This window comes from Lepidochelys olivacea (genome assembly GCF_965140295.1).
Source record: "Lepidochelys olivacea isolate rLepOli2 genome assembly, chromosome: 6".
Taxonomy (NCBI): Eukaryota; Metazoa; Chordata; order Testudines; family Cheloniidae; genus Lepidochelys; species Lepidochelys olivacea.
Window position 1 is genome coordinate 106,137,324 of NC_140416.1, and position 24,727 is coordinate 106,162,050.

General features: G+C 44.7%; 2 protein-coding genes across 4 annotated transcripts in view; one reads left to right on the forward strand and one right to left on the reverse strand.

Moving 5' to 3' along the window:
- Positions 1-24,727, reverse strand: part of BEGAIN (brain enriched guanylate kinase associated) — a 526,866-nt gene that overhangs the window by 240,188 nt on the left and 261,951 nt on the right. The window lies entirely within an intron of this gene.
- The window catches only part of LOC311522593 (uncharacterized protein), a gene marked incomplete at its 5' end in the record, with an annotated part of 91,179 nt that continues 75,919 nt past the window's right edge, over positions 9,468-24,727 (forward strand). The window contains 2 exons of the mRNA XM_084632065.1: positions 9,468-9,584; positions 11,147-11,291. Coding sequence (XP_084488191.1) covers positions 9,468-9,584; positions 11,147-11,291 — 262 coding nt within the window. The remainder of the gene's footprint in view (positions 9,585-11,146; positions 11,292-24,727) is intronic.

The following is a 24,727-nucleotide window of genomic DNA, read 5'->3' on the forward strand; positions in this document are numbered from 1 at the left end:
CCAGTTTCTTGTTGCCTGACTATGGTTCAGCTTTGGATCTCCAGAAATAGGCTGTGTCTAGTACACTGTGTGAGTTTCTGCTGCAAAGAAAGTTGGTTGACTTCTGCAAAAGTAAAGGTTTGTAGGCACTAGTATGAATTCTGAAAGGCTATTCAGTTGGATCATGTTCACACTATCGGTTTTTGTGAGTACAAATATCAGGAATAGCTATTTTTGGGGTGAGCGTCTTTATTCTCAGGGGGAATAAAAGAGTATGTGTGTTGGAACAAGACTCTTATTTATTTGTTCAGTATTCTCATTTAAAAAGCTGCAGGTAGCCAGTCAGGGAGAGCCTACCATGAGACTTAAGGGACTAATCTCACACCTCCAGTGTTGAACATCAAAAAACACACAGTTCATGAACACTGCATAGGCTGACATTTGTTTAAATAATCTGTTTAGCAAACGCTTGCAAATAACTAATGCAGTCTCAGAAATCAAGAACCATTTGCAAAATACTTGCAAACAGAAATTTGTTAGCTAGCTTATTGGTGAAGACTAATTAAACTCTGTTAGACACTATTTATCTGAGGCTTTGTCACTTTAAATTCCAACAAGTTCTGAAATGCTCTTTGTGGTAGAGAACAGCAAAGACTTGGTTATAATACTACAATAACTTTTTTCTTTTCCTATTTTTATTCAGGCTGCAGGTAACCCTGTACTTACTGGTTCTTAAACACAGCTTATTACCATAGAAAGTTCTTCCTTATGGCTTTCCTAGACTCCCCTTCTGTGACTGTTTCCTAAATCACACCTCCTTTATATTATTTAGACTGAAGGCTAGATGCATAAGGAGGAATGAGGTGCATAAATTCAACATCTAGGTGGCACTGCTATTCACAGAGCTCCCACACATCTGCTACTTAGGCACCTAATTTTCTGCCAGTGGGCAAGCGCAAAGCCACCTAATTCCTGGCAGTGCCAAGCTGCTAGGCACCTAGCTCACAGCTAAAAGTTCCCCTACCTATTTCACCTGTGGGGCCTGATCCCATAGGCATGCTCAGAGCACACCCAACTCACTTGAAAGACTGCCAGGAGGAATAGGTGGTAGTGGGGGTGCACCCCCCCATTTTACTGAATATCCCAGAGATTAGAGCAGTCACCCAGGATGTGGGAGACCTCTGTTCAAATCCCCATCTTACCTGATTCACAGAGACATGACCCCCAGGTTTCCCATCTCCCAGGTGAATGCCCTAACCACTGAACTATTGAGGATAAGGGGGTGCTCCACAATCTTATAATTGTTTTTCATGAAAAATGACTGACCTGGCTTAGACCCCTAAATCCACAAGAAGATTTGCAGACATTTCTCCAAATGGGAGACAAACGTGGGTGCTGGAACAATTTTTATAGCAGGAGTGCTGATGATGGAAACCATGTATTTGGTTTTTATTACTACTTCCAGCTAGCACCCCCATACTCCTAGTTCCAGCACCACTGGAGATGAATGCTAAGTACATCTGAGTGACAGGGCTTAGGCCACTCCCTTCTCCTTGGCATCGTCTATTGGTTACCATAGACAGCTTCCCACTCAGTGCGCTGGCTTCAGTGAATCCCTCTTTTAGGCATCTGAGACTCCCCATGCGTTGTATAGGGAGCCTGGATTCCTAACTCGGGGCTGTGGGTGTCAGGGTTAGATGTTGCAATGTTCACTATTACCCTAAGTCCTCCTTATGACTCTAGCCCTAAATTATAAGCTGCTGTGCGTCCATCTTCACCTTGTGCATTCACTCGCTCCCCACAAGCTCCAGGAGGTTTCCTTTCCTTGTTTTGAGAAGGTTAAACAATTTCCTTCCAATCAAAATAATGAATGGGTTTTGTTTCTTTGATATGTGGTTCTGGGCAGCAGTTGCAGAAGAGCTGGTCTCTTCCACTTTTCTGCTGGCTACAGTAGAGAGACCTCTGACACTGGAGGCAAACTCCCCTCTGGATCTAGAAGCACAGGAGAGGCCAACAGTACCTGCTTATTGCTGGGAGATACTCTTTGGGAATTGCGTGTGTGTGTGGGGAGAGGGAATGTAGCTCTTCATAGCATTGCAAAGTGATAAAAATATAGTATTGTAGTTACCCATCAAGACAAAAAGGAAATGGAAAATTTAGGCTTGTGCATCTTTCCTCCTTTACTTCTGATTTCTGCTCTTGTGGAGACACCATTACCAGCTGTCCACAGAGACAATAACCAGACAGGTTATGGAGGTTTTTTTGCTTGACCGATGAAACCCGAGAAAATAAGAACGGAAAAATGAAAGGGGTTAATTGGCTGAAAACATATGCAAGCACAGCCAGGGGCCCTGTAGCGGGGCAGTTACCCCACTCGGGTGGAAAAAGGCTAGGCTGATTGGGGAAGCAGCCACAGCTGGGCCACGCCCCAATCAGGCCACACCTGGCCCCGTTATAAGGGCTCAGGGAGGTACTGGGTCAGTCTCTCTCCAGCCTTGGAGGGAGAAGGACTTAGCTGCCTGGGAATAGGGTACCTGAAGCGGAGCAGGGCTGGGGAAAGGCAAGGGGAACTCTAGCCTGGCAACTTCCCAGGCTGTCGGCCTTGTTAAAGGCCCAAGGCAGGTACTGGGGCTAAAGAGGTGTAGCCTGGGAATAGGCAGAGGCAGCTGGTCCTACCCCTTGCCAATGATGAGTGGCCATCACAGACTGCAGTTTGCCCCAGTGCCCCAGTTTGCCCCAGGGCTAGATGACAACTAGATGACATCTAGCCCAGTGCAGTTTGCCCCAGGGCTAGATGACAACTGGCAGTAGCCACTTGAGGCAAGGTGGGCATAGGAGGAGGGGATTCCCCTGAGAGGGGAGACCCAGAGTGGGATACTGCTGCAGCAGAACCCCAAGGCAAAGGGCACCGGGGTCCGGGAGGGACATGGGGGGGCCTGAGGGAGGTGAGACACTGGCCAGCAGAGGGCGCTCCGAGGCTGGAAAAGTGCTAATTCCCACGACGACAGCGGTGCCAGTGAGTCTTTGCTTTGTTACAGGCCTATAAACCTGCAATGTAATCCTAGCCCTGCAAAACTCCTGTTGACCTCAGTATTGTCAGGTTTTTATCTGTTTCAGAGTGTCATAAATATAAAGGGAAGGGTAAACCCCTTTGAAATCCCTCCTGGCCAGGGGAAAGCTCCTCTCACCTGTAAAGGGTTAAGAAGCTAAAGGTAACCTCGCTGGCACCTGACCAAAATGACCAATGAGGAGACAAGATACTTTCAAAAGCTGGGAGGAGGGAGAGAAACAAAGGGTTTGGGTGTCTGTCTGTAGTCGTCTTGGCCGGGGACAGAACAGGAATGGAGTCTTAGAACTTTTAGTAAGTAATCTAGCTAGGTATGTGTTAGATTATGATTTCTTTAAATGGCTGAGAAAAGAATTGTGCTGAATAGAATAACTATTTCTGTCTGTGTATCTTTTTTGTAACTTAAGGTTTTGCCTAGAGGGGTTCTCTATGTTTTTGAATCTAATTACCCTGTAAGATATATACCATCCTGATTTTACAGGGGGGATTTCTTTATTTCTATTTACTTCTATTTTTTATTAAAAGTCTTCTTGTAAAACACTGAATGCTTTTTCATTGTTCTCAGATCCAAGGGTTTGGGTTTGTGGTCACCTATGCAAATTGGTGAGGCTTTTTATCCAACATTTCCCAGGAAAGGGGGGGGTGCAAGTGTTGGGAGGATTGTTCATTGTTCTTAAGATCCAAGGGTCTGGGTCTGTAGTCACCTAGGCAAATTGGTGAGGCTTTTTACCAAACCTTGTCCAGGGAGTGGGGTGCAAGGTTTTGGGAAGTATTTTGGGGGGAAGGACGCGTCCAAACAGCTCTTCCCCAGTAACCAGTATTAGTTTGGTGGTGGTAGCGGCCATTCCAAGGATAACGGGGGTAATATTTGTTACCTTGGGGAAGTTTTGACCTAAGCTGGTAAAGATAAGCTTAGGAGGTTTTTCATGCAGGTCCCCACATCTGTACCCTAGAGTTCAGAGTGGGGGAGGAACCTTGACATGGTGGCACAGTGGTGGGATTAACCTGAAATCATTTTGAGATCCAGTTGAGATTTTTTGAACTAGAAATACAGATTTTAAAAAGGAATTTTTAGGAAGTCCAGAAGGCAGCTTTGAAACTGAAAGCAGCTTGGTTTCTCTCTGCTTTGTGGCCAAGCAGAGACAAAAGGGGATTATCTTGTGAATTGCAGGTTTTCTTGCCTGGAGGCAGGGTACTTAACTCCTGCAGGGACATTCACAGTCTTCCAACCCAGAGGTTTTTTTTTTTTTTTTCTTTTCTTCCTAAAAGTAAATAGGGGGTGTGTGCTCTACCCATTTGCCTGGAGACAAAAGTGGCAGGGTTTTTTTTTTAGGATTTTGATTTTTTTTTTTTGTTTGTTTTACAAGGAGCACAGGTTTGAAAAGAAATTTTTTTTTTTTCTTTGGGCTGGGTAAGCAGTTTTCCAAGTAGTTGGAGGTTTTTTGCTTTAATTTGGGCCCAGAGCAGAGACAAGGGAATTGTCTTTTTCTGTAGGCTGACAATCACTATCAGAGAATAGGTACTCTATTCCAGCACAGCAAAAGTTTACAGCCAAGTTTTGTTTGTTTATTTCTAAACCTCGGGTGTAAAGTTAGTTAAAAACAGAGAGGTTAGAATGGCCAAATCCTCAGCTCGACTACAGCTGGAATTAGCCAAATTTCAGGCTGAGGAAAAACAAAGGGAACATGAAAGACAGATAGAACTCATGCGGCTGGAGAAGGAGGTACAGGAGGCTGCCCACAAGAGGGAAATGGAGGCAAGGAAGCATGTGGAGGAGATGGAGAGGATAAAGGCCCAGCAGAATATACCAACAAACCCTAGCAATCCTTCTCCAGGTACCACTTCCCATCCCAGAAAGTTCCCCACCTACAAGGCAGGTGATGATACTGAGGCCTTCTTAGAAAACTTCGAAAGGGCCTGCCTTGGGTACAACATCTCCACTGACCAATACATGGTAGAGCTGAGGCCGCAGCTCAGTGGACCCTTAGCTGAGGTGGCAGCTGAAATGCCTAAAGAACACATGAACAAGTATGAACTGTTTAAATCCAAGGCGAGAGTCAGAATGGGGATAACACCCGAGCAGTCTCGTCGGAGGTTCAGAGCCCTAAGGTGGAAACCAGACATGTCATTTACCCGACATGCCTACCACATTGTAAAACATTGGGATGCCTGGATATCAGGAGCAAGTGTTGAATCTCCAGTAAATTTGCCCTTCCTAATGCAAATGGAACAATTCTTAGAGGGTGTTCCTGAGGAAATAGAAAGATACATCCTAGATGGGAAACCCAAAACTGTAATTGAGGCAGGAGAGATTGGAGCCAGATGGGTGGAGGTGGCAGAGAAGAAGAAAACTGGTCGCAGTTGGAGCGGAGACCAGAAGGGACCACCCCAGACCACACCCTATTACCGGGGGCCGCCCAAAGCCCCACCTACCTCCCAAAGAACCCTCCAGACCCCTTATCGTCCCACCACCCCGTTCTCCAGCAACCCACCTCGCCCCGGTGACCCGTCAGCTGGACGATGTTTTAAATGTAACGAGCTGGGGCATGTAAAGGCCAACTGCCCCAAGAACCCCAACAGGTTACAGTTCATTGCACCGGAATCACACCAGAGGTCCACAGGCCCAGATACCTCCCAGATACCCTTGGAGCGGAGGGAAACTGTGAGTGTGGGTGGGAAGAAGGTCACCGCGTGGAGGGACACCGGAGCACAAGTGTCAGCTATCCATGCTTCCTTATTGGACCCCAATTTAATCAACCCAGAGATCCAAGTGACGATTCAACCCTTCAAGTCCCACTCTTTCAATTTGCCTACAGCCAAGTTGCCTGTCCAGTACAAGGGCTGGTCAGGAATGTGGACTTTTGCAGTCTATGATGATTATCCCATCTCCATGCTGTTGGGGGAAGACTTGGCCAATCATGTGAAGCAGGCCAAGAGGGTGGGAATGGTCACCCGCAACCAGGCTAAACAAGCCGTGAGGCCTAGCTCTGTTCCGGAAACTTCTATCAGGACCCAGTCAGAGGTGATGGACCTGGACCCCAGGCCAATGTCTGCAACAGCAGTAGTGGATCCAGTCCCAGAGACCCAGACGGAACCAGTCCCAGAACCGGAACCAGCCAAACAACCAACACCAGACCCCGTGCCAGCACTGAATCCAGTACTTGCAACCTCAACACCAGAGGGCCCCACCGAACCTGAACTGGCAGCAGCCGATAACCCTACACAAGAGGCTCAGCCGGAGCCTGAATCCCAACATAGTGCACCAGCGGAGAGCGGTTCACAGTCAACAGAAACAGCTCCATCCCCTATATCGCTTCCAGAGGGACCAAGCCTAGGTCCACAATCCCATGAGGAACTGATGTCTCCAGCATCAAGGGAACAGTTCCAGACCGAACAGGAAGCAGATGAAAGCCTCCAGAGAGCTTGGACGGCGGCACGGAGCAACCCACCGCCTCTCAGCTCTTCTAATAGATCCAGGTTTGTTGTAGAAAGAGGACTTTTATACAAGGAAACTCTTTCTGGGGGACACCAGGAAGACTGGCATCCTCAGAGACAGTTGGTAGTTCCAACTAAATACCGGGCCAAGCTCTTGAGCTTAGCCCATGATCACCCTAGTGGCCATGCTGGGGTGAACAGGACCAAAGACCGTTTGGGGGGGTCATTCCACTGGGAGGGAATGGGCAAGGATGTTTCTACCTATGTCCAGTCTTGTGAGGTGTGCCAAAGAGTGGGAAAACCCCAAGACCAGGTCAAAGCTCCTCTCCAGCCACTCCCCATCATTGAAGTTCCATTTCAGCGAGTAGCTGTGGATATTCTGGGTCCTTTTCCGAAAAAGACACCCAGAGGAAAGCAGTACATACTGACTTTCATGGATTTTGCCACCCGATGGCCGGAAGCAGTAGCTCTAAGCAACACCAGGGCTAAAAGTGTGTGCCAGGCACTAGCAGACATTTTTGCCAGGGTAGGTTGGCCCTCCGACATCCTCACAGATGCAGGGACTAATTTCCTGGCAGGAACTATGAAAAACCTTTGGGAAGCTCATGGGGTAAATCACTTGGTTGCCACTCCTTACCATCATCAAACAAATGGCATGGTGGAGAAGTTTAATGGAACTTTGGGGGCCATGATACGTAAATTCGTAAATGAGCACTCCAATTATTGGGACCTAGTATTGCAGCAGTTGCTCTTTGCCTACAGAGCTGTACCACATCCCAGTTTAGGGTTTTCTCCATTTGAACTTGTATATGGCCGTGAGGTTAAGGGGCCATTGCAGTTGGTGAAGCAGCAATGGGAGGGATTTACACCTTCTCCAGGAACTAACATTCTGGACTTTGTAACCAACCTACAAAACACCCTCCGAACCTCTTTAGCCCTTGCTAGAGAAAACTTACAGGATGCTCAAAAAGAGCAAAAAGCCTGGTATGATAAACATGCCAGAGAGCGTTCCTTCAAAGTAGGAGACCAGGTCATGGTCTTAAAGGCGCTCCAGGCCCATAAAATGGAAGCATCGTGGGAAGGGCCATTCGTGGTCCAGGAGCGCCTGGGAGCTGTTAATTATCTCATAGCATTCCCCACCTCCAACCGAAAGCCTAAGGTGTATCATATTAATTCTCTAAAGCCCTTTTATTCCAGAGAATTAAAGGTTTGTCAGTTTACAGCCCAGGGAGGAGACGACGCTGAGTGGCCTGAAGGTGTCTACTACGAAGGGAAATGTGCTGGTGGTGTGGAAGAGGTGAACCTCTCCATGACCCTTGGGCGTATGCAGCGACAGCAGATCCAGGAGCTGTGCACTAGCTACGCGCCAACGTTCTCAGCCACCCCAGGACTGACTGAACGGGCATACCACTCCATTGACACAGGTAATGCTCACCCAATTAGGGTCCAACCTTACCGGGTGTCTCCTCAAGCTAAAACTGCTATAGAACGGGAGATCCAGGATATGTTACAGATGGGTGTAATCCGCCCCTCTGAAAGTGCATGGGCATCTCCAGTGGTTCTAGTTCCCAAACCAGATGGGGAAATACGTTTTTGCGTGGACTACCGTAAGCTAAATGCTGTAACTCGCCCAGACAATTATCCAATGCCACGCACTGATGAACTATTAGAGAAACTGGGACGGGCCCAGTTCATCTCTACCTTGGACTTAACCAAGGGGTACTGGCAGGTACCGCTAGATGAATCTGCCAAGGAAAGGTCAGCCTTCATCACACATCTCGGGCTGTATGAATTTAATGTACTCCCTTTCGGGCTGCGAAATGCACCCGCCACTTTCCAAAGACTTGTAGATGGTCTCCTAGCGGGATTAGGAGAATATGCAGTTGCCTACCTTGACGATGTGGCCATATTTTCGGATTCCTGGGCAGACCACCTGGAACATCTACAAAAAGTCCTTGAGCGCATAAGGGAGGCAGGACTAACTGTTAAGGCTAAGAAGTGTCAAATAGGCCTAAACAGAGTGACTTACCTTGAACACCAGGTGGGTCAAGGAACTATCAGCCCCCTACAGGCCAAAGTGGATGCTATCCAAAAGTGGCCTGTCCCAAAGTCAAAGAAACAGGTTCAATCCTTCTTAGGCTTGGCCGGTTATTACAGACGATTTGTACCGCACTACAGCCAAATCGCTGCCCCACTGACAGACCTAACCAAAAAGAAACAGCCAAATGCTGTTCAGTGGACCGGAAAGTGTCAGAAGGCCTTTAACAAGCTTAAAGCGACACTCATGTCTGACCCTGTACTAAGGGCCCCAGACTTTGACAAACCGTTCCTAGTAACCACAGATGCATCCGAGCGTGGTGTGGGAGCAGTTTTAATGCAGAAAGGACTTGATCAAGAATTCCACCCTGTAGTGTTTCTCAGCAAAAAACTGTCTGAGAGGGAAAGCAACTGGTCAGTCACTGAAAAAGAATGTTATGCCATTGTCTACGCTCTGGAAAAGCTACGCCCATATGTTTGGGGACGGCGTTTCCACCTGCAAACCGACCATGCTGCACTAAAGTGGCTTCACACCGTCAAAGAAACTAACAGAAAACTTCTTCGGTGGAGTTTAGCTCTCCAAGATTTTGATTTCGACATCCAACACATCTCAGGAGCTTCTAACAAAGTGGCTGATGCACTCTCCCGTGAAAGTTTCCCAGAATCAACTGGTTAAAATCGTCCTTGAGATGTGGAAAATATTGTTAGTCTTTATGTACTTGGTAGTATATTTAGAGATGCATGTGTCTTATTAACTCTGTTTTCCTAGAGCTCCAGGAAGAAATCCCAGCCAGTGTTTCACCCTAGCTGAGATTTGGGGGGCGTGTCATAAATATAAAGGGAAGGGTAAACCCCTTTGAAATCCCTCCTGGCCAGGGGAAAGCTCCTCTCACCTGTAAAGGGTTAAGAAGCTAAAGGTAACCTCGCTGGCACCTGACCAAAATGACCAATGAGGAGACAAGATACTTTCAAAAGCTGGGAGGAGGGAGAGAAACAAAGGGTTTGGGTGTCTGTCTGTAGTCGTCTTGGCCGGGGACAGAACAGGAATGGAGTCTTAGAACTTTTAGTAAGTAATCTAGCTAGGTATGTGTTAGATTATGATTTCTTTAAATGGCTGAGAAAAGAATTGTGCTGAATAGAATAACTATTTCTGTCTGTGTATCTTTTTTGTAACTTAAGGTTTTGCCTAGAGGGGTTCTCTATGTTTTTGAATCTAATTACCCTGTAAGATATATACCATCCTGATTTTACAGGGGGGATTTCTTTATTTCTATTTACTTCTATTTTTTATTAAAAGTCTTCTTGTAAAACACTGAATGCTTTTTCATTGTTCTCAGATCCAAGGGTTTGGGTTTGTGGTCACCTATGCAAATTGGTGAGGCTTTTTATCCAACATTTCCCAGGAAAGGGGGGGGTGCAAGTGTTGGGAGGATTGTTCATTGTTCTTAAGATCCAAGGGTCTGGGTCTGTAGTCACCTAGGCAAATTGGTGAGGCTTTTTACCAAACCTTGTCCAGGGAGTGGGGTGCAAGGTTTTGGGAAGTATTTTGGGGGGAAGGACGCGTCCAAACAGCTCTTCCCCAGTAACCAGTATTAGTTTGGTGGTGGTAGCGGCCATTCCAAGGATAACGGGGGTAATATTTGTTACCTTGGGGAAGTTTTGACCTAAGCTGGTAAAGATAAGCTTAGGAGGTTTTTCATGCAGGTCCCCACATCTGTACCCTAGAGTTCAGAGTGGGGGAGGAACCTTGACACAGAGTAACAGCCGTGTTAGTCTGTATTCGCAAAAAGAAAAGGAGTACTTGTGGCACCTTAGAGACTAACCAATTTATTTGAGCATGAGCTTTCGTGAGCTACAGCTCACTTCATCGGATGTGAAAGCTCATGCTCAAATAAATTGGTTAGTCTCTAAGGTGCCACAAGTACTCCTTTTCTTTTTGTTTTTATCTGTGAATGCTAAGTCTTAAGCAAGGTCCTTTAGAATCGAGATGGTGTCAATTCAGAGCTCCTAAGCAAAGGGATGCTTGCTGAAACAAATGCCTGAGCTTGGCTGTGGCTATTCCATCCCCTTCTGATAGAACTGAATATAAAAAGCATCCTTTTAAAATACCAAATGGTCTCTCTCCTGCTCCCTCCTCCCATACCAAGCCATCCAAAGACTACATCCCCATGATTCCTATGCTGTAATAATAATGCAACAAGGTGTTGGGGAGTGCAGGAGGGAAGGTAGGGAGCATGGTTGGTGTCAGAATTATCCACACTTTATATAATCACTCCAGTCTCTAGCCTAACTCCTCACGGCTTCTGCTCTTGAACTGTCAATGCTTCATTGAGCATTAGAGTTTTAAGACTAAGGTTTCCTATACAATTCTGAAATCTACACAGCACTGAGGCCTTGATGTGTCAGACTACAGAGAAGATGGATTACTTAAAATCCAACTGTTGCTGAAAGTACAGGAGTATCGATCTCTCTCTCTCCCCCTGATTCTCCACAAATACCTTTTGTGATGGATTCAGGTTTGGAAGTAAACCTTTATTTTGCTCATGGAGGAATGGTAAGAAGTTACTTCTATATTTCTGTTAATTGCATTCAGTAAGACACTGATTGGAATTCTTAAAATTCTAATAGCCAGAGAATGAGTTGGACAAAAAAGTCAATACCTCATATGAACGGCACAACGGAGTGAGCTTTCCCTCTGGGGATTTCCCTTGCACTCTGAACAAGAAGAGTGCCACCTCTGCACCACTCGGAGGTTTTCGCTATGCAGGCCAGGGTAAGTTATTGTGATAATGATTCCCTCTGGTCCTAACAGATTCATCACACGCTGCAATCCATCTGCTTGTGTGTACCAAATGGCCATACCATAGTAGGATAAGATGTTAACTCAGTCACTGAATGTTAGGATATAGATATTCAGGCCTGTCTGTAAAGGCCTATACTCTAAGAATTTAGGTGTATTCTTATCACTTGGCTAGTGATAGAGGTATAAAAGAAAGAATCAAAACCACTGTCTGCCAGTGTAAGGGCCTTCTCTTACTGTGACAGTTTGTGGCCCTGTGCTTAGGCTCAGGCCTTTGGCTAAGCAGCAGAGGCAGCCATAAGCTGGGAAGCGAACGGTCACATCCTCACATTCCAAACTAGTCACATTGAAATAAGGTGCTATTGGGCTGTTAGGCACTATCAGGACAGGATTGTATTCCTATCACCTCCAGAGAAAGGGAAGTGCCTAGAAAATGTAAAAGGAAACTTAGTTTGATAGCATCCTGTCTGGCAAGAACTCACTTATCAATAGCTGGGATGTGAAATCCTCACTTCTGTATTGTTTTGTCATTATAGTTCCCACTTTGCTGTTGTTTGTCTGCATAATCTCTGTCTGGTTCTGTGATTGTTCCTGTCTGCTGTATAATTAATTTTGCTGGGTGTAAACTAATTGAGGTGGTGGGATATAATTGGTTACATAATCATGTTACAATATGTTAAGATTGGTTAGTTAAATTTCAGGAAAATGATTGGTTAAGGTATAGCTAAGCAGAACTCAAGTTTTACTATATAATCTGTAGTCAATGAGGAAGTGACTGGGTGTGGGTGTGGGTGGGGGTGGGCATGTGGGTGTGTGAGATGGGAACAGGGGTAAGAAAATTGGAATCATGTTTTGCTAAAGAGGGAAATGGGAACAGGGAATGGGAGTAAGGAAGTTGGAATCATGTTTGGCTAAGGGTAGGAATGGGAACAGGGACACAGGTGTAAGGCTCTGTGGTGTCAGAGCTGGGAAGGAAGATACTAAGGAAGGAAACTGGAATCATTCTTGCTGGAAGTTCACCCCAATAAACATCGAATTGTTTGCACCTTTGGACTTCGGGTATTGTTGCTCTCTGGTCATGCGAGAAGGACCAGGGAAGTAAGTGGGTGAAGGAATAAGCCCCCTAACACTGAATATGCGCTGAAAGTGGGTAGTGACATCTTCAAAAACTGTTCTCTCTCGTAAGTTATACAGGAAAGTTTTTACACAAAAGAGGAAAATCTGAGCTGGAGAATACTGATCAGTATTCCTTCTGTATCTGATCAGTATCAAAAATCAACGATTCATCATATTTGCTGTCCCATCCCTCCTTCCTATCTTCCTTTGGTTAGCTGTCTCTTCAGTTTGCAGAGAGACCAGGTGGGTACATGGTTACACCAACACTGCATATCTTCAGTTTGCAGTCATGTCTGGCAACAGTCAGCTACACAGGCCAGTAGCGCTTATTTTGCTATAAAAGTACAGCACCATCTCAAAAGTATATGCACCATCTCAGCCAAAGGCAAACTACACAATTGGGAAATGCTTGTCAGTAAGAGGTGGGCTAAATATCATTAACAAAATAGCAGTAGACTCCCACCAAACGTAGGTTCTCATTACATTGCTTTCCTGAGATCTAGATGTTTAGAGATACTGAAATCAATGTGAATTGTAAGGGCTTGGTATCACTCAATCTAGTGCAAGATTTTCCCTTTACTAAGTGCCCCTCTGGAGCTAAACATTAGACCTAGTAGGAAAATGGTTTGTTTTCTCTCCCCCCTCCCCCCAATTTAGTTAAGTCAAAACTCCAATTTTTGATTGCCAAGCATCTTAGACAGAGAACTTCTTGGCCAGCATCAGGAAATTGCCCACTATGCTGTGTACTGGCTTATAGCAATCCACGCATTTTAGAATAGCTGCTGATCTAGTCTTTATCTGACAGCCAGATAAACTATAATTGACCACATACATCTTATTGTGAATCCCTCAGCTTTTTGCATTGTAGTCAGGTAGGCACAGTTCCGTTAGTAAACAACAGAGAGGTTTTAGAGCAGCCAAGGAGAACTCTCAAAACACAATCTGTTTATCTTGTGTCTTTGTAAAACTGGGCCACATCTGCTGCTCTAAAAACTTTACATTGGTATCTCCTGCAATGCATGATGGTTGCACTCTTCTTGACAACGGGCAAAGGAGCTGATTCTGGCTTTATCATGACAAGAGGAATTGGTTTAACTCTATTCCTCAAAAGATGGAATTGCACATAGGCTGCATGGCAGCGCCAGCACTTACGTCACCATTGTCACAGACAAAGCAATAGGAGATGATCTAGTGCTCCGTATTTGAGTCATGCTTAGAAGTGCAAGGGTGGCGGGAGTTTAACAACTACCTGTTCAGTTAAATAGGAACAGAAAACAATCAGTCACGGGTTTGGTTTCATAGCTAGCAAGTGAGTCACTGAGAGGTTACAGAGCAGGAATCCCTACTTTTGGTCATAAGTTCCTATAACTCATGGTATTGTGCTCTAGGCCCTCCTACCATAAGGCCTTGTGTATAAAGTTAACCTGTATATACCTGAGGTCACAAGAGACTATATTGTGAATGCATAAGATATGTGGAAAACTATTCATTAGTGCTTCATTGGGTATTAGCCATATCATACTGGCAGTTTCACAGGGAGCACTGTAGGGAAAACACTGATTAGAGAAAACAGTTCAAAATTTTCTGATTCTGCACTTACTTACAATGCTGAAGATTGTTAGGTCAGTGGGATCAGGCCATAAGTTCAGATGCATAACTTTAAGCACCCAAATTTGATGATTTTGACATATGGCTCTTGTGTGATATTACAGGACCATGTAAGATAATATTGTACAGTATGCATGGATAGGCAGATGAAGTGACTATAATACCATATCAAAGGCTGAGGCATTGTGCATCAAATTCATTGTCTTAAGAGGACAACAAAGATGCCAATTTTGACAAAATTGGAAAGGTGGTGTCAATTCCTATATTGTGAAGGGCATCAGCCATTTCCTTTTTACACTGTAGTATTTGACAGAAGGAAGAAGCCACAATCCTGCATTCACTGATCTGTGTTTTGACAAAGCTAGAAATTACCAAGAGCCCTGTGGTCACCTCTGAGAGATGAAGCAGAGGGGAGCAAAACTCTCTGCAATTTACCACCAAAATAATATGATAGGAAAGAGGCCGGGATGTTAGAGAGAGAGAGAGAGAGGATTGTCATAAATATAAAGGGAAGAGTAAACCCCTTTGAAATCCCTCCTGGCCAGGGGAAAGCTCCTCTCACCTGTAAAGGGTTAAGAAGCTAAAGGTAACCTCGCTGGCACCTGACCAAAATGACCAATGAGGAGACAAGATACTTTCAAAAGCTGGGAGGAGGGAGAGAAACAAAGGGTCTGTGTGTCTGTCTATATTCTGTCTTTGTCGGGGATAGACCAGGAATGGAGTCTTAGAACTTTTAGTAAGTAATCTAGCTAGGTACGTGTTAGATTATGATTTCTTTAAATGGCTGAGAAAAGAACTGTGCTGAATAGAATAACTATTTCTGTCTGTGTATCTTTTTTGTAACTTAAGATTTTGCCTAGAGGGGTTCTCTATGTTTTGAATCTAATTACCCTGTAAGGTATCTACCATCCTGATTTTACAGGGGGGATTTCTTTATTTCTATTTACTTCTATTTTTATTAAAAGTCTTCTTGTAAGAAAACTGAATGCTTTTTCATTGTTCTCAGATCCAAGGGTTTGGGTCTGTGGTCACCTATGCAAATTGGTGAGGCTTTTTATCCAACATTTCCCAGGAAAGAGGGGGTGCAAGTGTTGGGAGGATTGTTCTTAAGATCCAAGGGTCTAGGTCTGTAGTCACCTATGCAAATTGGTGAGGCTTTTTACCAAACCTTGTCCAGGAAGTGGGGTGCAAGGTTTTGGGAAGTATTTTGGGGGGAAAGACGCGTCCAAACAGCTCTTCCCCAGTAACCAGTATTAGTTTGGTGGTGGTAGCGGCCAATCCAAGGAAGAAGGGTGGAATATTCTGTACCTTGGGGAAGTTTTGACCTAAGCTGGTAAAGATAAGCTTAGGAGGTTTTTCATGCAGGTCCCCACATCTGTACCCTAGAGTTCAGAGTGGGGGAGGAACCTTGACAAGGATAATGCCATGTAACTACCTATCACCGCTTACATGATTAAGAATTAGAAATTTTATGTGACAGACTTGAGGAGCTCAATCTATTTAGCTTAACAAAGTGATGGTTAAGGGGTGACTTGATTCTTTGGCTATCCCTCGATGCGAGGATGATGTCTGCCAATTGGGTTCATTGGTGGGTTTTTAAGTGGCTGAGGAGCCCAATTCGTGCTCTGCAGATTTTCCCACAGAAGTGACAGGTGTAATCTTGGAGGAGACATAGTTGTTGTCTGGACTGTTGTGCCCTTTCTTTCCTCCTTTGTCACTTCTCTGTCTCATGAGCACGTCTGTTCTCCTCAAAGCGAGCTGTGGCTTGGTGTATGATATTGTGCCGCTGTGTTCTATTCCGCGTTGAGTCCTCCCAGTTTGTTGGGTTGATGCCTCCCTTTTTAAGGTGTACTTCCAGTATGTCTTTGAAGCGCTTCCACAGCCCCCTGCAAGCCTCTCTTCCCTCACTTAACTGAGAGAAGAGCACTTGCCTTAGGAGGCGAGTGTCTGGCATATGTACACAGTGCCCAGCCCAGCTGAGTTGGTGTTTCATGACTAGTGCTAATATGGCTACCACTCTGTAACCTGATGTTAGTGCGTCGGTCTTCCCGGTTGATCCTGAGAATCCTCCTGAGGCAATGCTGTTGGAACCACTCCAGCCACTTGAGGTATCATCTATAGGTTACTAACACACAGAGAGAAGGGTAAGGATGACAGCTGCCTTGTAAACCAAGATCTTGGTGCCTATTTGCAGATCCCTTTAATTGAAGACTCATTTGAGTAGTCTTCCAAAGGATGTGCCAGCACAGTGGATTCTGTATTCAATTTCTGTGTCAATGCTGGCTGTTTGGGAGAGGTGGCCACCAAGATAAGGAAAATGGTCCACATTTTCTAGGGGTTCTCCGCTGATGGTGATTTGTGGAGTATGAAGAGTAGTTTGTGTAGGTGAGGACTGGTAGAGTATCTTGGTTTTCCCAATGTTGAGAGAGAGACCCAGGCTATGATAGGGAGCTGCAAAAAGATTTAGGGTGGTGTGCAAGTTGGCCTGTGTGTGTGTGTGAGAATTACACAGTCATCTGCATACTGAAGGTCAGTGATGCCAATTCTCGTGATCTTAGATTTTGTTTGGAGACATCGGAGGTGTGTTAAGGAAAAGTTAGCATATGTGCATATGTGACTCCATTTTGGTTTGTGGCCCACCATTGTCTGAAATTAAACACATCATGCACCAGGAGGAGTGTTCCTTAGATACTGCATTCCTGTGAAATCCTCCCCCCCACCCCTTGTTTTCCAGCCTGTCTCGACTCCCGGTTTCTGTTCTTTGTCTGTTCCTAACTCCCTGCCTCCTGGCCTTGATGTGAGCCTCCCATACTAATGAGAAAGGCTACTGGTGCATTGCTTTAGGACCATGTTGTGTAGTTGAAGTAATGGTTTAGCACGGGGGATGCACTTAGCAGGGATAGGTGGTAGATAAGGGAAGGGTTTGTCTATTGGCTAAGGTTTCCGATGCACGAGGGCAACATGCTTTGCTAAAAGGTATATAATCTCTGTATAACCTGCATTTGGGATCCCCTCCTGTTTAGCAGGGGGGCACCACGCTCGAGTGTAATAAACTTAGTATCTTTGGGAACTCTGCAGTTGTGGACTTTGTTCGTGTGCCTCAGTCTAGACTCGAACTGTGCTTGACCTGTCGGGTATAATTCGCAGCAGTTCTTGTGCCTGACCTGTCGGGTATAATTCGCAGCAGTTCTTGTGCCTGACCTGTCGGGTATAATTCGTAACAGGTGTATGGATGGTCCACTTCTCAGATACTCAATCCTGATTCCATCAGGAAGACAGACACGGATGAGAATCAGGATCACGGCAAGGTAAAGGGAGAAGAGTGTTGGAGCAGTGATGCAACCCTGCTTGACACCAGTGTGAATGATGAATGGTTCAGTCTCTGTGCCGTTGCACAGAATGGTGGCAGTAATCCCATCACGGACTAGTCTGATGATGGAAATGAATTTCTGTGGACTGCCAAACCTACATAGCACCTTCCATAGGGCATCACGATTGATAGAGTCAAAGGCCTTGGTTAGATCAATGAATGCCATGAACAGTTCCTGGTGTCGCTCTCTGCACGTCTTCTGAATCTCTCATGCCACAAAGATCATGTCAGTTGTGCCTCGGGATGGCCTGAAGCCACACTGATTCGAGGAGGAGTTCCTTGACAAGGGGGAGAAGGCGGTTTAGTAGGATCTGGGCAAGGATCTTCAGTGTGATGAAGAGGAGGGCAATACCTCTGTAGTTCCCGCACAAAGACTTGTCCCCTTCCTTGAATATTGTAAAAGTGTTGGTGTTCTTAAAGTCAGATGGAAGAAAGTCAAGCAGCTCCAGATTTTGTCGAGGAGTTGGTAAAGTTTGTGCTGGAGCATTGTTCCACCAGCTTTAGAAACCTCAGCTGGGATGCCATCTGGGCCTGGTGCCTTGTGATTTTTTTTTAATTTGTCTGGATGATGGCATGCCAGACTTGATTACAGTCTATAAGTATCTACTTGGGGAACAAATATTTTTGATAATGGGCTCTTTGGTCTACCAGAGAAAGGTGTAAACACGATCCACTGGCTTGAAATTCAAGCTAAATCAATTCAGACTGGAAAGAAGGCTCAAATTTTTAACAGTGAGGGTAATTAACCATTGGTACAATTCACCAAGGCACATGGTGGATTCTCTGTCACTGACAATTTTAAAATCAAGATTGGATTTTTTTTTTCTAAAAGATTCTGCTCTAGGAATTTGTTTTGGAGAAGTGCTGTGGCCTGTGTTCTCCTGGAGGTCAGACTAGATGATCACAATGGTTCCTTCTGGCCTTAGAATCGTATGAATTTCTAAACACAACTATAGAATTTAAATGTTGTCCATGTAAATATCTCTTATTGGTTATAATTCTTTCAGCTGTTAAAACATTTTAATCTTTTTCAGGGGGATTGGAAGGGGCACGATAGTCTAATTCATACTTCACTAAGGTGTACCCCCTTTGCTTATTTATTTATTTATTTTTAAAGTTGCAGATACTGCTTCTTCACCTATCACAACAGAAAAGGAATGTTCTATTGTACACACTAATTGAAGTCTTGGTCAAGAATGTATTTAAACATGCACTGCTCTTCCTACAAAGTGTGTGCTTTCTAACTAATTGGTTTTCTCACCAAGCTGAATTCCCTTCTCTTTCATGACTGAGGAGGTGATCACTGTACAGTACAGACTGAGGAGGAAGACAAGGCATTTTTTGGAGATGTCACTCTACAAAGCTGGCACTAAGCTCTTCTCTCTCCAGATTCCGTGTCACTATGTCACACAAAGCCCTACGCCCCACCACTTGCTGAACTTCAGTTTGGTTGGTTGTGCCCCTATTTCTGGGTCCTTTCTTCTTTCCCCAACTTCCAGTCATTTTCATTTTTGCAGCTGCACACCCTTTCAAAATCTTACTATAAACATGAATTGAGGGAGTTTTAGTGCTCTTCATAGGAGAAGGCACTCAACAGAATGGATTGGCAAGAGCCCAAGATGTGTTTTGAACCAACCTTGTCTATACCCATGCAATATTTCAATTTTATAGGGATAGACTTTTCATCTCAGACCCCACTTTCATGCATTCGCACTTGTAACCACAACTATTCCTGTGTACAAAAGTAGGCATGCTCCTATTGTGGCATGCACAACGTGCATTTTCGAAATCCACCACAGAATGTTGTGGAGCTCTCTTTCCCATTTGTGGAGAGCAGCACGCCTGCTTCTTCCTTCTGAGAACTGTTCCTTTCCCTGCAGTAGAAACATGCTGCCAATGGCTGTGATTTCTGGGATGGAGTTAAGAACATAAGAACAGCCATACTGGGTGAGACCAAAGGGCCATCTTGCCCAGTATCCTGTCTTCCAATAGTGGCCAATGCCATGTGTCCCAGAGGGAATGAACAGAAGAGGTAATCATTGTCCATTCCCAGCTTCTGGCAAACAGAGGCTAGGGACACCATCCCTGTCTATCCTGGCTAATAGCCATTGAGGGACCTATCCTCCATGAACATATCTAGTTCTTTTTTGAACCCTGTTATAGTCTTGCCCTTCACAATGTCCTCTGGCAAGGAGTTCCGCAGGTTGACTGTGTGTTGTGTGGAAAAAATACTTCCTTTTCTTTGTTTTAAACCTGCTGCCTATTAATTTCATTTGGTGAGCCCTAGTTCTTGAGATATGAGAAGGAGTAAATAACACTTCCTTATTTACTTTCTCCACACCAGTCATGATTTCATAGACCTCTATCATATCCCCCCTTAGTCGTCTCTTTTCCAAGCTGAAAAGTCCCTGACTTTATTAATCTCTCCTCATATGGCAGCTGTTCCATACCCCTAATCATTTTCTTGCCCTTTTCTGAACCTTTTCCAATTCCAAGATAGTTGGTTTCAATATCACTTTCCTTTATTATTGGCTTCATCATTATATTATTGCTTGCAGCTACATCCTGTGGAATTCTGCCATATCCCCTGCAGCTGTGACATTATCAGATCTTACAAACTAAACAAGATTATGCTGGCTCAATGCATGGATGGGAGGACCTCTAAGGAAAACCCAAGTTGTTCCAGGGGGAAGAATGTCACCTACTGAGTTGGTACCAAACTGTTGCCCCACCTTGGTGTTTAGGATGCAGTGGTACCACAAATGTGTTTTAAAATAAAATATACAAGTGTGTGTGTGTGTGTGGGAATTAAACATCCCATGACACTTTCTGCAAGAGATGGGATGTTAACACTGTACCTAGATATCACAGTCACTGGGTGAACTGCATCTCTTACCCTTTCTGGTTTCTTCATGTGCATCCCCTCTCAGCCCTCTAGCTGTCACCTGTCTCAGGCTGGAATCATTCTATCTTCCAACTCTCAGACCAGGTCTTGGGCTTCAGTCTCCTGTGATTGCAAACTGCTGAGGTAGTTAGTTCCTGCAGTTCTGATCCACCTGAGAGCAGTGATAGTGGTAACCATGTTACCAAACAGCCTTCTTAAAGCAAAGTATTTATTTAAAACAAAAGCACTTCAGAGAACACAGATCACAAAAAACAACAAATCAGTCTGTCTGCCTGTCTGCCTCTCCCTAAGTCTTACCATTTCCTGAATCTGGGAAAGGATCCAACTCTTTCAGACTCCTCCTCAGGCCCTCTCTCTGTGTCTACCATGCCCCTCTTACATTCTGAGTTAGTTTCCCAGACCTGAAGAAGAGCTCTATTTAAGCTTGAAAGTTTGTCTCGCTCCAACAAAAGTTGGTCCAATAAAAGATACTACAGGAGAGTGGGGTGGGGGGAGAGAAAATCTTTTGAAGTGATAAACATCCATTTTTTCATGATCTGTGTGTATAAAAACATCCTCACTGCATTTCCCACTTTTATGCATCCGATGAAGTGAGCTGTAGCTCACGAAAGCTTATGCTCAAATAAATTGGTTAGTCTCTAAGGTGCCACAAGTACTCCTTTTCTTCTCACCCACCTTGTCACTCTAATATCCTGGGACCAATGTGGCTACAACACTGCATGCAACCTATGCCCCTGACAATTGTGCACCTCCTTCTCCTCCCCCCCCCTCCACTTCTGTCCAGAGAAGTGCTTTTTAATTGTTTGTAGCCCTCTGATCCGTTGTTTCCTAGCCTGGCAAAACAGCTACGTCACTTCAGCCTTGGAAGTATACTATTGTCTCGCAAGGTTTACTTATTGTGTTGCTTTCCTGCAAGTTTGTCTAATAGCCCCATATTAAATTACAGCAATATATTCAGTTAGGAAATTCTAATAACCCACCATAGTTATACAGTAACTTTATCTCACATGAAAGCCCCAGTCCAGTGAATGGGGTTGTATGTAAGGTTTTTCCTCCCCCACCATTCCTTTCTTTTCACATATGGATCTTTTCAGGCTGGAGCATGGCTTGCTGCTATAAGATGCACGTTAAACTTTAAATGACTAGATTTAGAACAGGCTGATGCTTAAATTGAATAATTAAAATGTAAAGTAGGCTGATGCTTACATTAACTGATTGGAATTATAAAGCACTCAACGAACATTTAGTCAGTCATACCTCTCGGTTGGCTGAACGTTCCTAGCCTCTCAGGTCTGTACAGAGCGTGGTTTTGTGCAGTGGAAAAGATGATGTGACAAGTGGCTAATTGAACCCGCAAAGAAAACATGATTCCTGCAATAGAACCGGATCTGAGGCCCAGTGAGGTTACCTCTATTCATGAGAAGGTGCTTGCGTTTTCTGTGTAGGGGTTGTGACCTGCGACGGAACATGCAGCTTCTCTTTGTTTCATTATCTCCCACTCCTCAGGCCCTCTTTGATAGACAGTAGATAGATAACATCCAAGGGCACCCTATAAAATCCTTAGCCTGGGTTGCTGATACTTACGTTAAATGACCAGAGTTAGAACGAGCGCATAGGGAAGCACAGGGGGGTGTTGTCCGCTGCATGGAATAAGCAGACCTACTGTATTCGTCAAATGCGAGCCTCTTGTGAACAACACTTGATCTGAAAGTGATCTTTTGAGAGCACATTGCTTTAATAGCTGTCTTTACGTAAAGTCACAGCTTGGAGATCTGTGTGTTTAAAAAGTACAGTCTCTGGGCTAATGTTTTTAGCAGGCCCACAATTAATAATCCTGGAGCATAACTATTTTATGGATCGGTTCAGAGTTCTGCAACATAAGATGCCTGACAACTTTATGCAATGACAATAATAATAATTAAAAAGCTACTGCAACCAAGATTTAAAAATTAGACATTACATAAATTTAATTTGTTGCCAGTGAGTGTCAAGAGCCTCAGCCCAGAGCAATTTCCCTCCCTGTTCTTAATCTAGCTTTTAAAAATAGCCAGATAGGAATCTCTTCTGCTAGACCTGTTAATGCCAGACACTTAACCCTAGGGAGGTTTTCAGATGATAGGATCTGCCACAAAGGTATAAACATACTGAATTTTGTATCACCCAGTCCTGCTTTCAGAGAGTGGCTGAGGAAAGGGTTGGTAGGATGCATAGTGTCTTCACTGTCTTTCCCCCTACCCCCACCCCGTATTTCTTGTAGATAGTGCCTTCAGCTTCTGAAAAAGAAACCTCTATTGGTATGTCTCCAATGCAGCAGGAAGTGACCCTCCCGTCCTGGGTAGACGGACTTGTGCAAGCATCCCTGGGTCAGTGCTGAAGTGGCTAGCCCGAGTTGCAACATCCACACCGCTGAGGTTTGCTCCCTGCTGCAGTGTAGACATACCCTATGTCTTGCTCTACTTGGGTGATAAGGTTCTGTATACAATTAGGGCCCACCCAAGGGAGACAATTACCATAGTCATATCAATATTCAGTACTGCTAAATCTACATAGCCAAAAGAATTGGTTTGAGAGAGGCTCACCGTGCTTGTACTTCGAGGTAGAGAAGCAGACTTTCCGGCCGCCATCTCACTGATTTGAGAAATCCTGGTTTCTGCAGGCAGGACAGGACTTCTACATGAGACACCATTGCCAAACGGTCCTGTATCCAGAGACAAAGACTTCTCTAACTTGAGTATTCGTGCCCCACCCACAGCGTCATCACTTCTTAAGCTTTCTAGGTCTGTCTTCTGAAGGCCTTTCCTGACTAATGTGTTCTCTTTCCAGCTTTCAGGAGACTTCTTAATACGTAAGTCTTCCAGGCTTCTCCCACCGGCCACACAGGTGTTTTTCAGCTTAGCAGCTCTAAACGCCCTCATGCTCATGGGATCGAGCACTCTGAGAGTAACTTCATTAAGAAACTGAGAGAACTTGAGCTTCGCTTCAATTTTTTCTTCCACGATAGAGACAGAGCTCAATGATCCTTGACTCACAACACTCAAGTCAGATGCAGATGAGCTGCTTTTGGTTTGCACCTTCCTCCGCCTATGGCACTTTTGGCTGGTGTTTCCCACTGGATATAGAGAAGAGTGCTCCCAACCAGGGTTTTTTTCACCCCCCTTCTGACAGTGCTTTAATCGATGGGATCGATAGCCTTCAGCCTTATTTTTGCTGTTAACAAAGTTTTCAGTTTCTGACCTGGTGCTGCTCTGTAACTCAAAGCTTTCCTCGCTGGAGCTGCGGGGTTTAGCGTAACTGTCCGTTAAAACTCCCGAGCATCTCCCCTCAGGGTCGCTTCCTGCTCCAGGTGCATGTGCAAAGGCAGAGGCACAGCATGCTCTTTCTTCGGCCATCGCTCCAGGCCCCTCCTGCTTAGTGGGTCTGCCATGCGCAAAGCTTTCTGAACCCTTTGACAATGCCTCCATTTCTCTTTATGCATTGGTGTGTAAGCTGTCACCAGTAAAGGGACAGTCCCCTACATCCTTGCCTAGCCACACAAAACAGAAGCCTCTCTGTGACCCACACAGCCATCCAGCCTCCACAGTTTATCACACATACTTCAGAACTGGATCAATAGCACATTTGCATTGTTTTAATTAGTCCTGCTGATCAACTAAATCTATAGCACATATAAATTTTCAAGGGTATTGAGTGCATGGGCTCTCATTGATCCAGAGTAGCACATGATATATTCCTGTTTGTTGAACTGTGAACCAATCTACAATGATGTAAATCAATTCTTATCAAGTAAGATCTGGAGTGATTCTGTTGGAGGGCTTTTTAAAATCAGATAACAGAAGGTCATGGTATAGTTCCCCCGTCCTAATACTATTAAAGTGCTCTGTTCCATTAGAAAGCCAGTCGCAGATCTGTAAGGGTCCCTAACGGCAAAGAGAGAAAGGTATTCTTAATTTTCTGCCTGCTTTCCCTCTAGATTAAAATTTAATGGCCCTTTATTTTTAAATAAAAACATTAAAGGCAAGGTTCCATATTGTGAACAGGAGAGGAGGTAATAGAAGAATTGGCACTTTTAGAGCACGTTTCACTTGAGGCTCTAAGTTCTTTTACAGATGTTCACAATTTATGGAAGTCTGAATAGCCCCGGGAAGAAGGGAAGCGTGATGCTGATTTTTACATATGTGCAAACGGAGGTTAAGGGCTATGTTCTAACCTTATAATCTGCCCTAAGTATGTCAGTTCAGAAGCACTTCTTCTCCCTACCATTTCAAGATGAAATGTGCTGGTTTGGTGGAAAGGCTAGAGAACTTCTTACTGTTGACAGTAGTACAATCATTTTCATGACACTTTCAGCAGCATTTCCTATTAGAGATGAGATAACTCAATATGCAACCTAAATTATCTACTAACACAGAT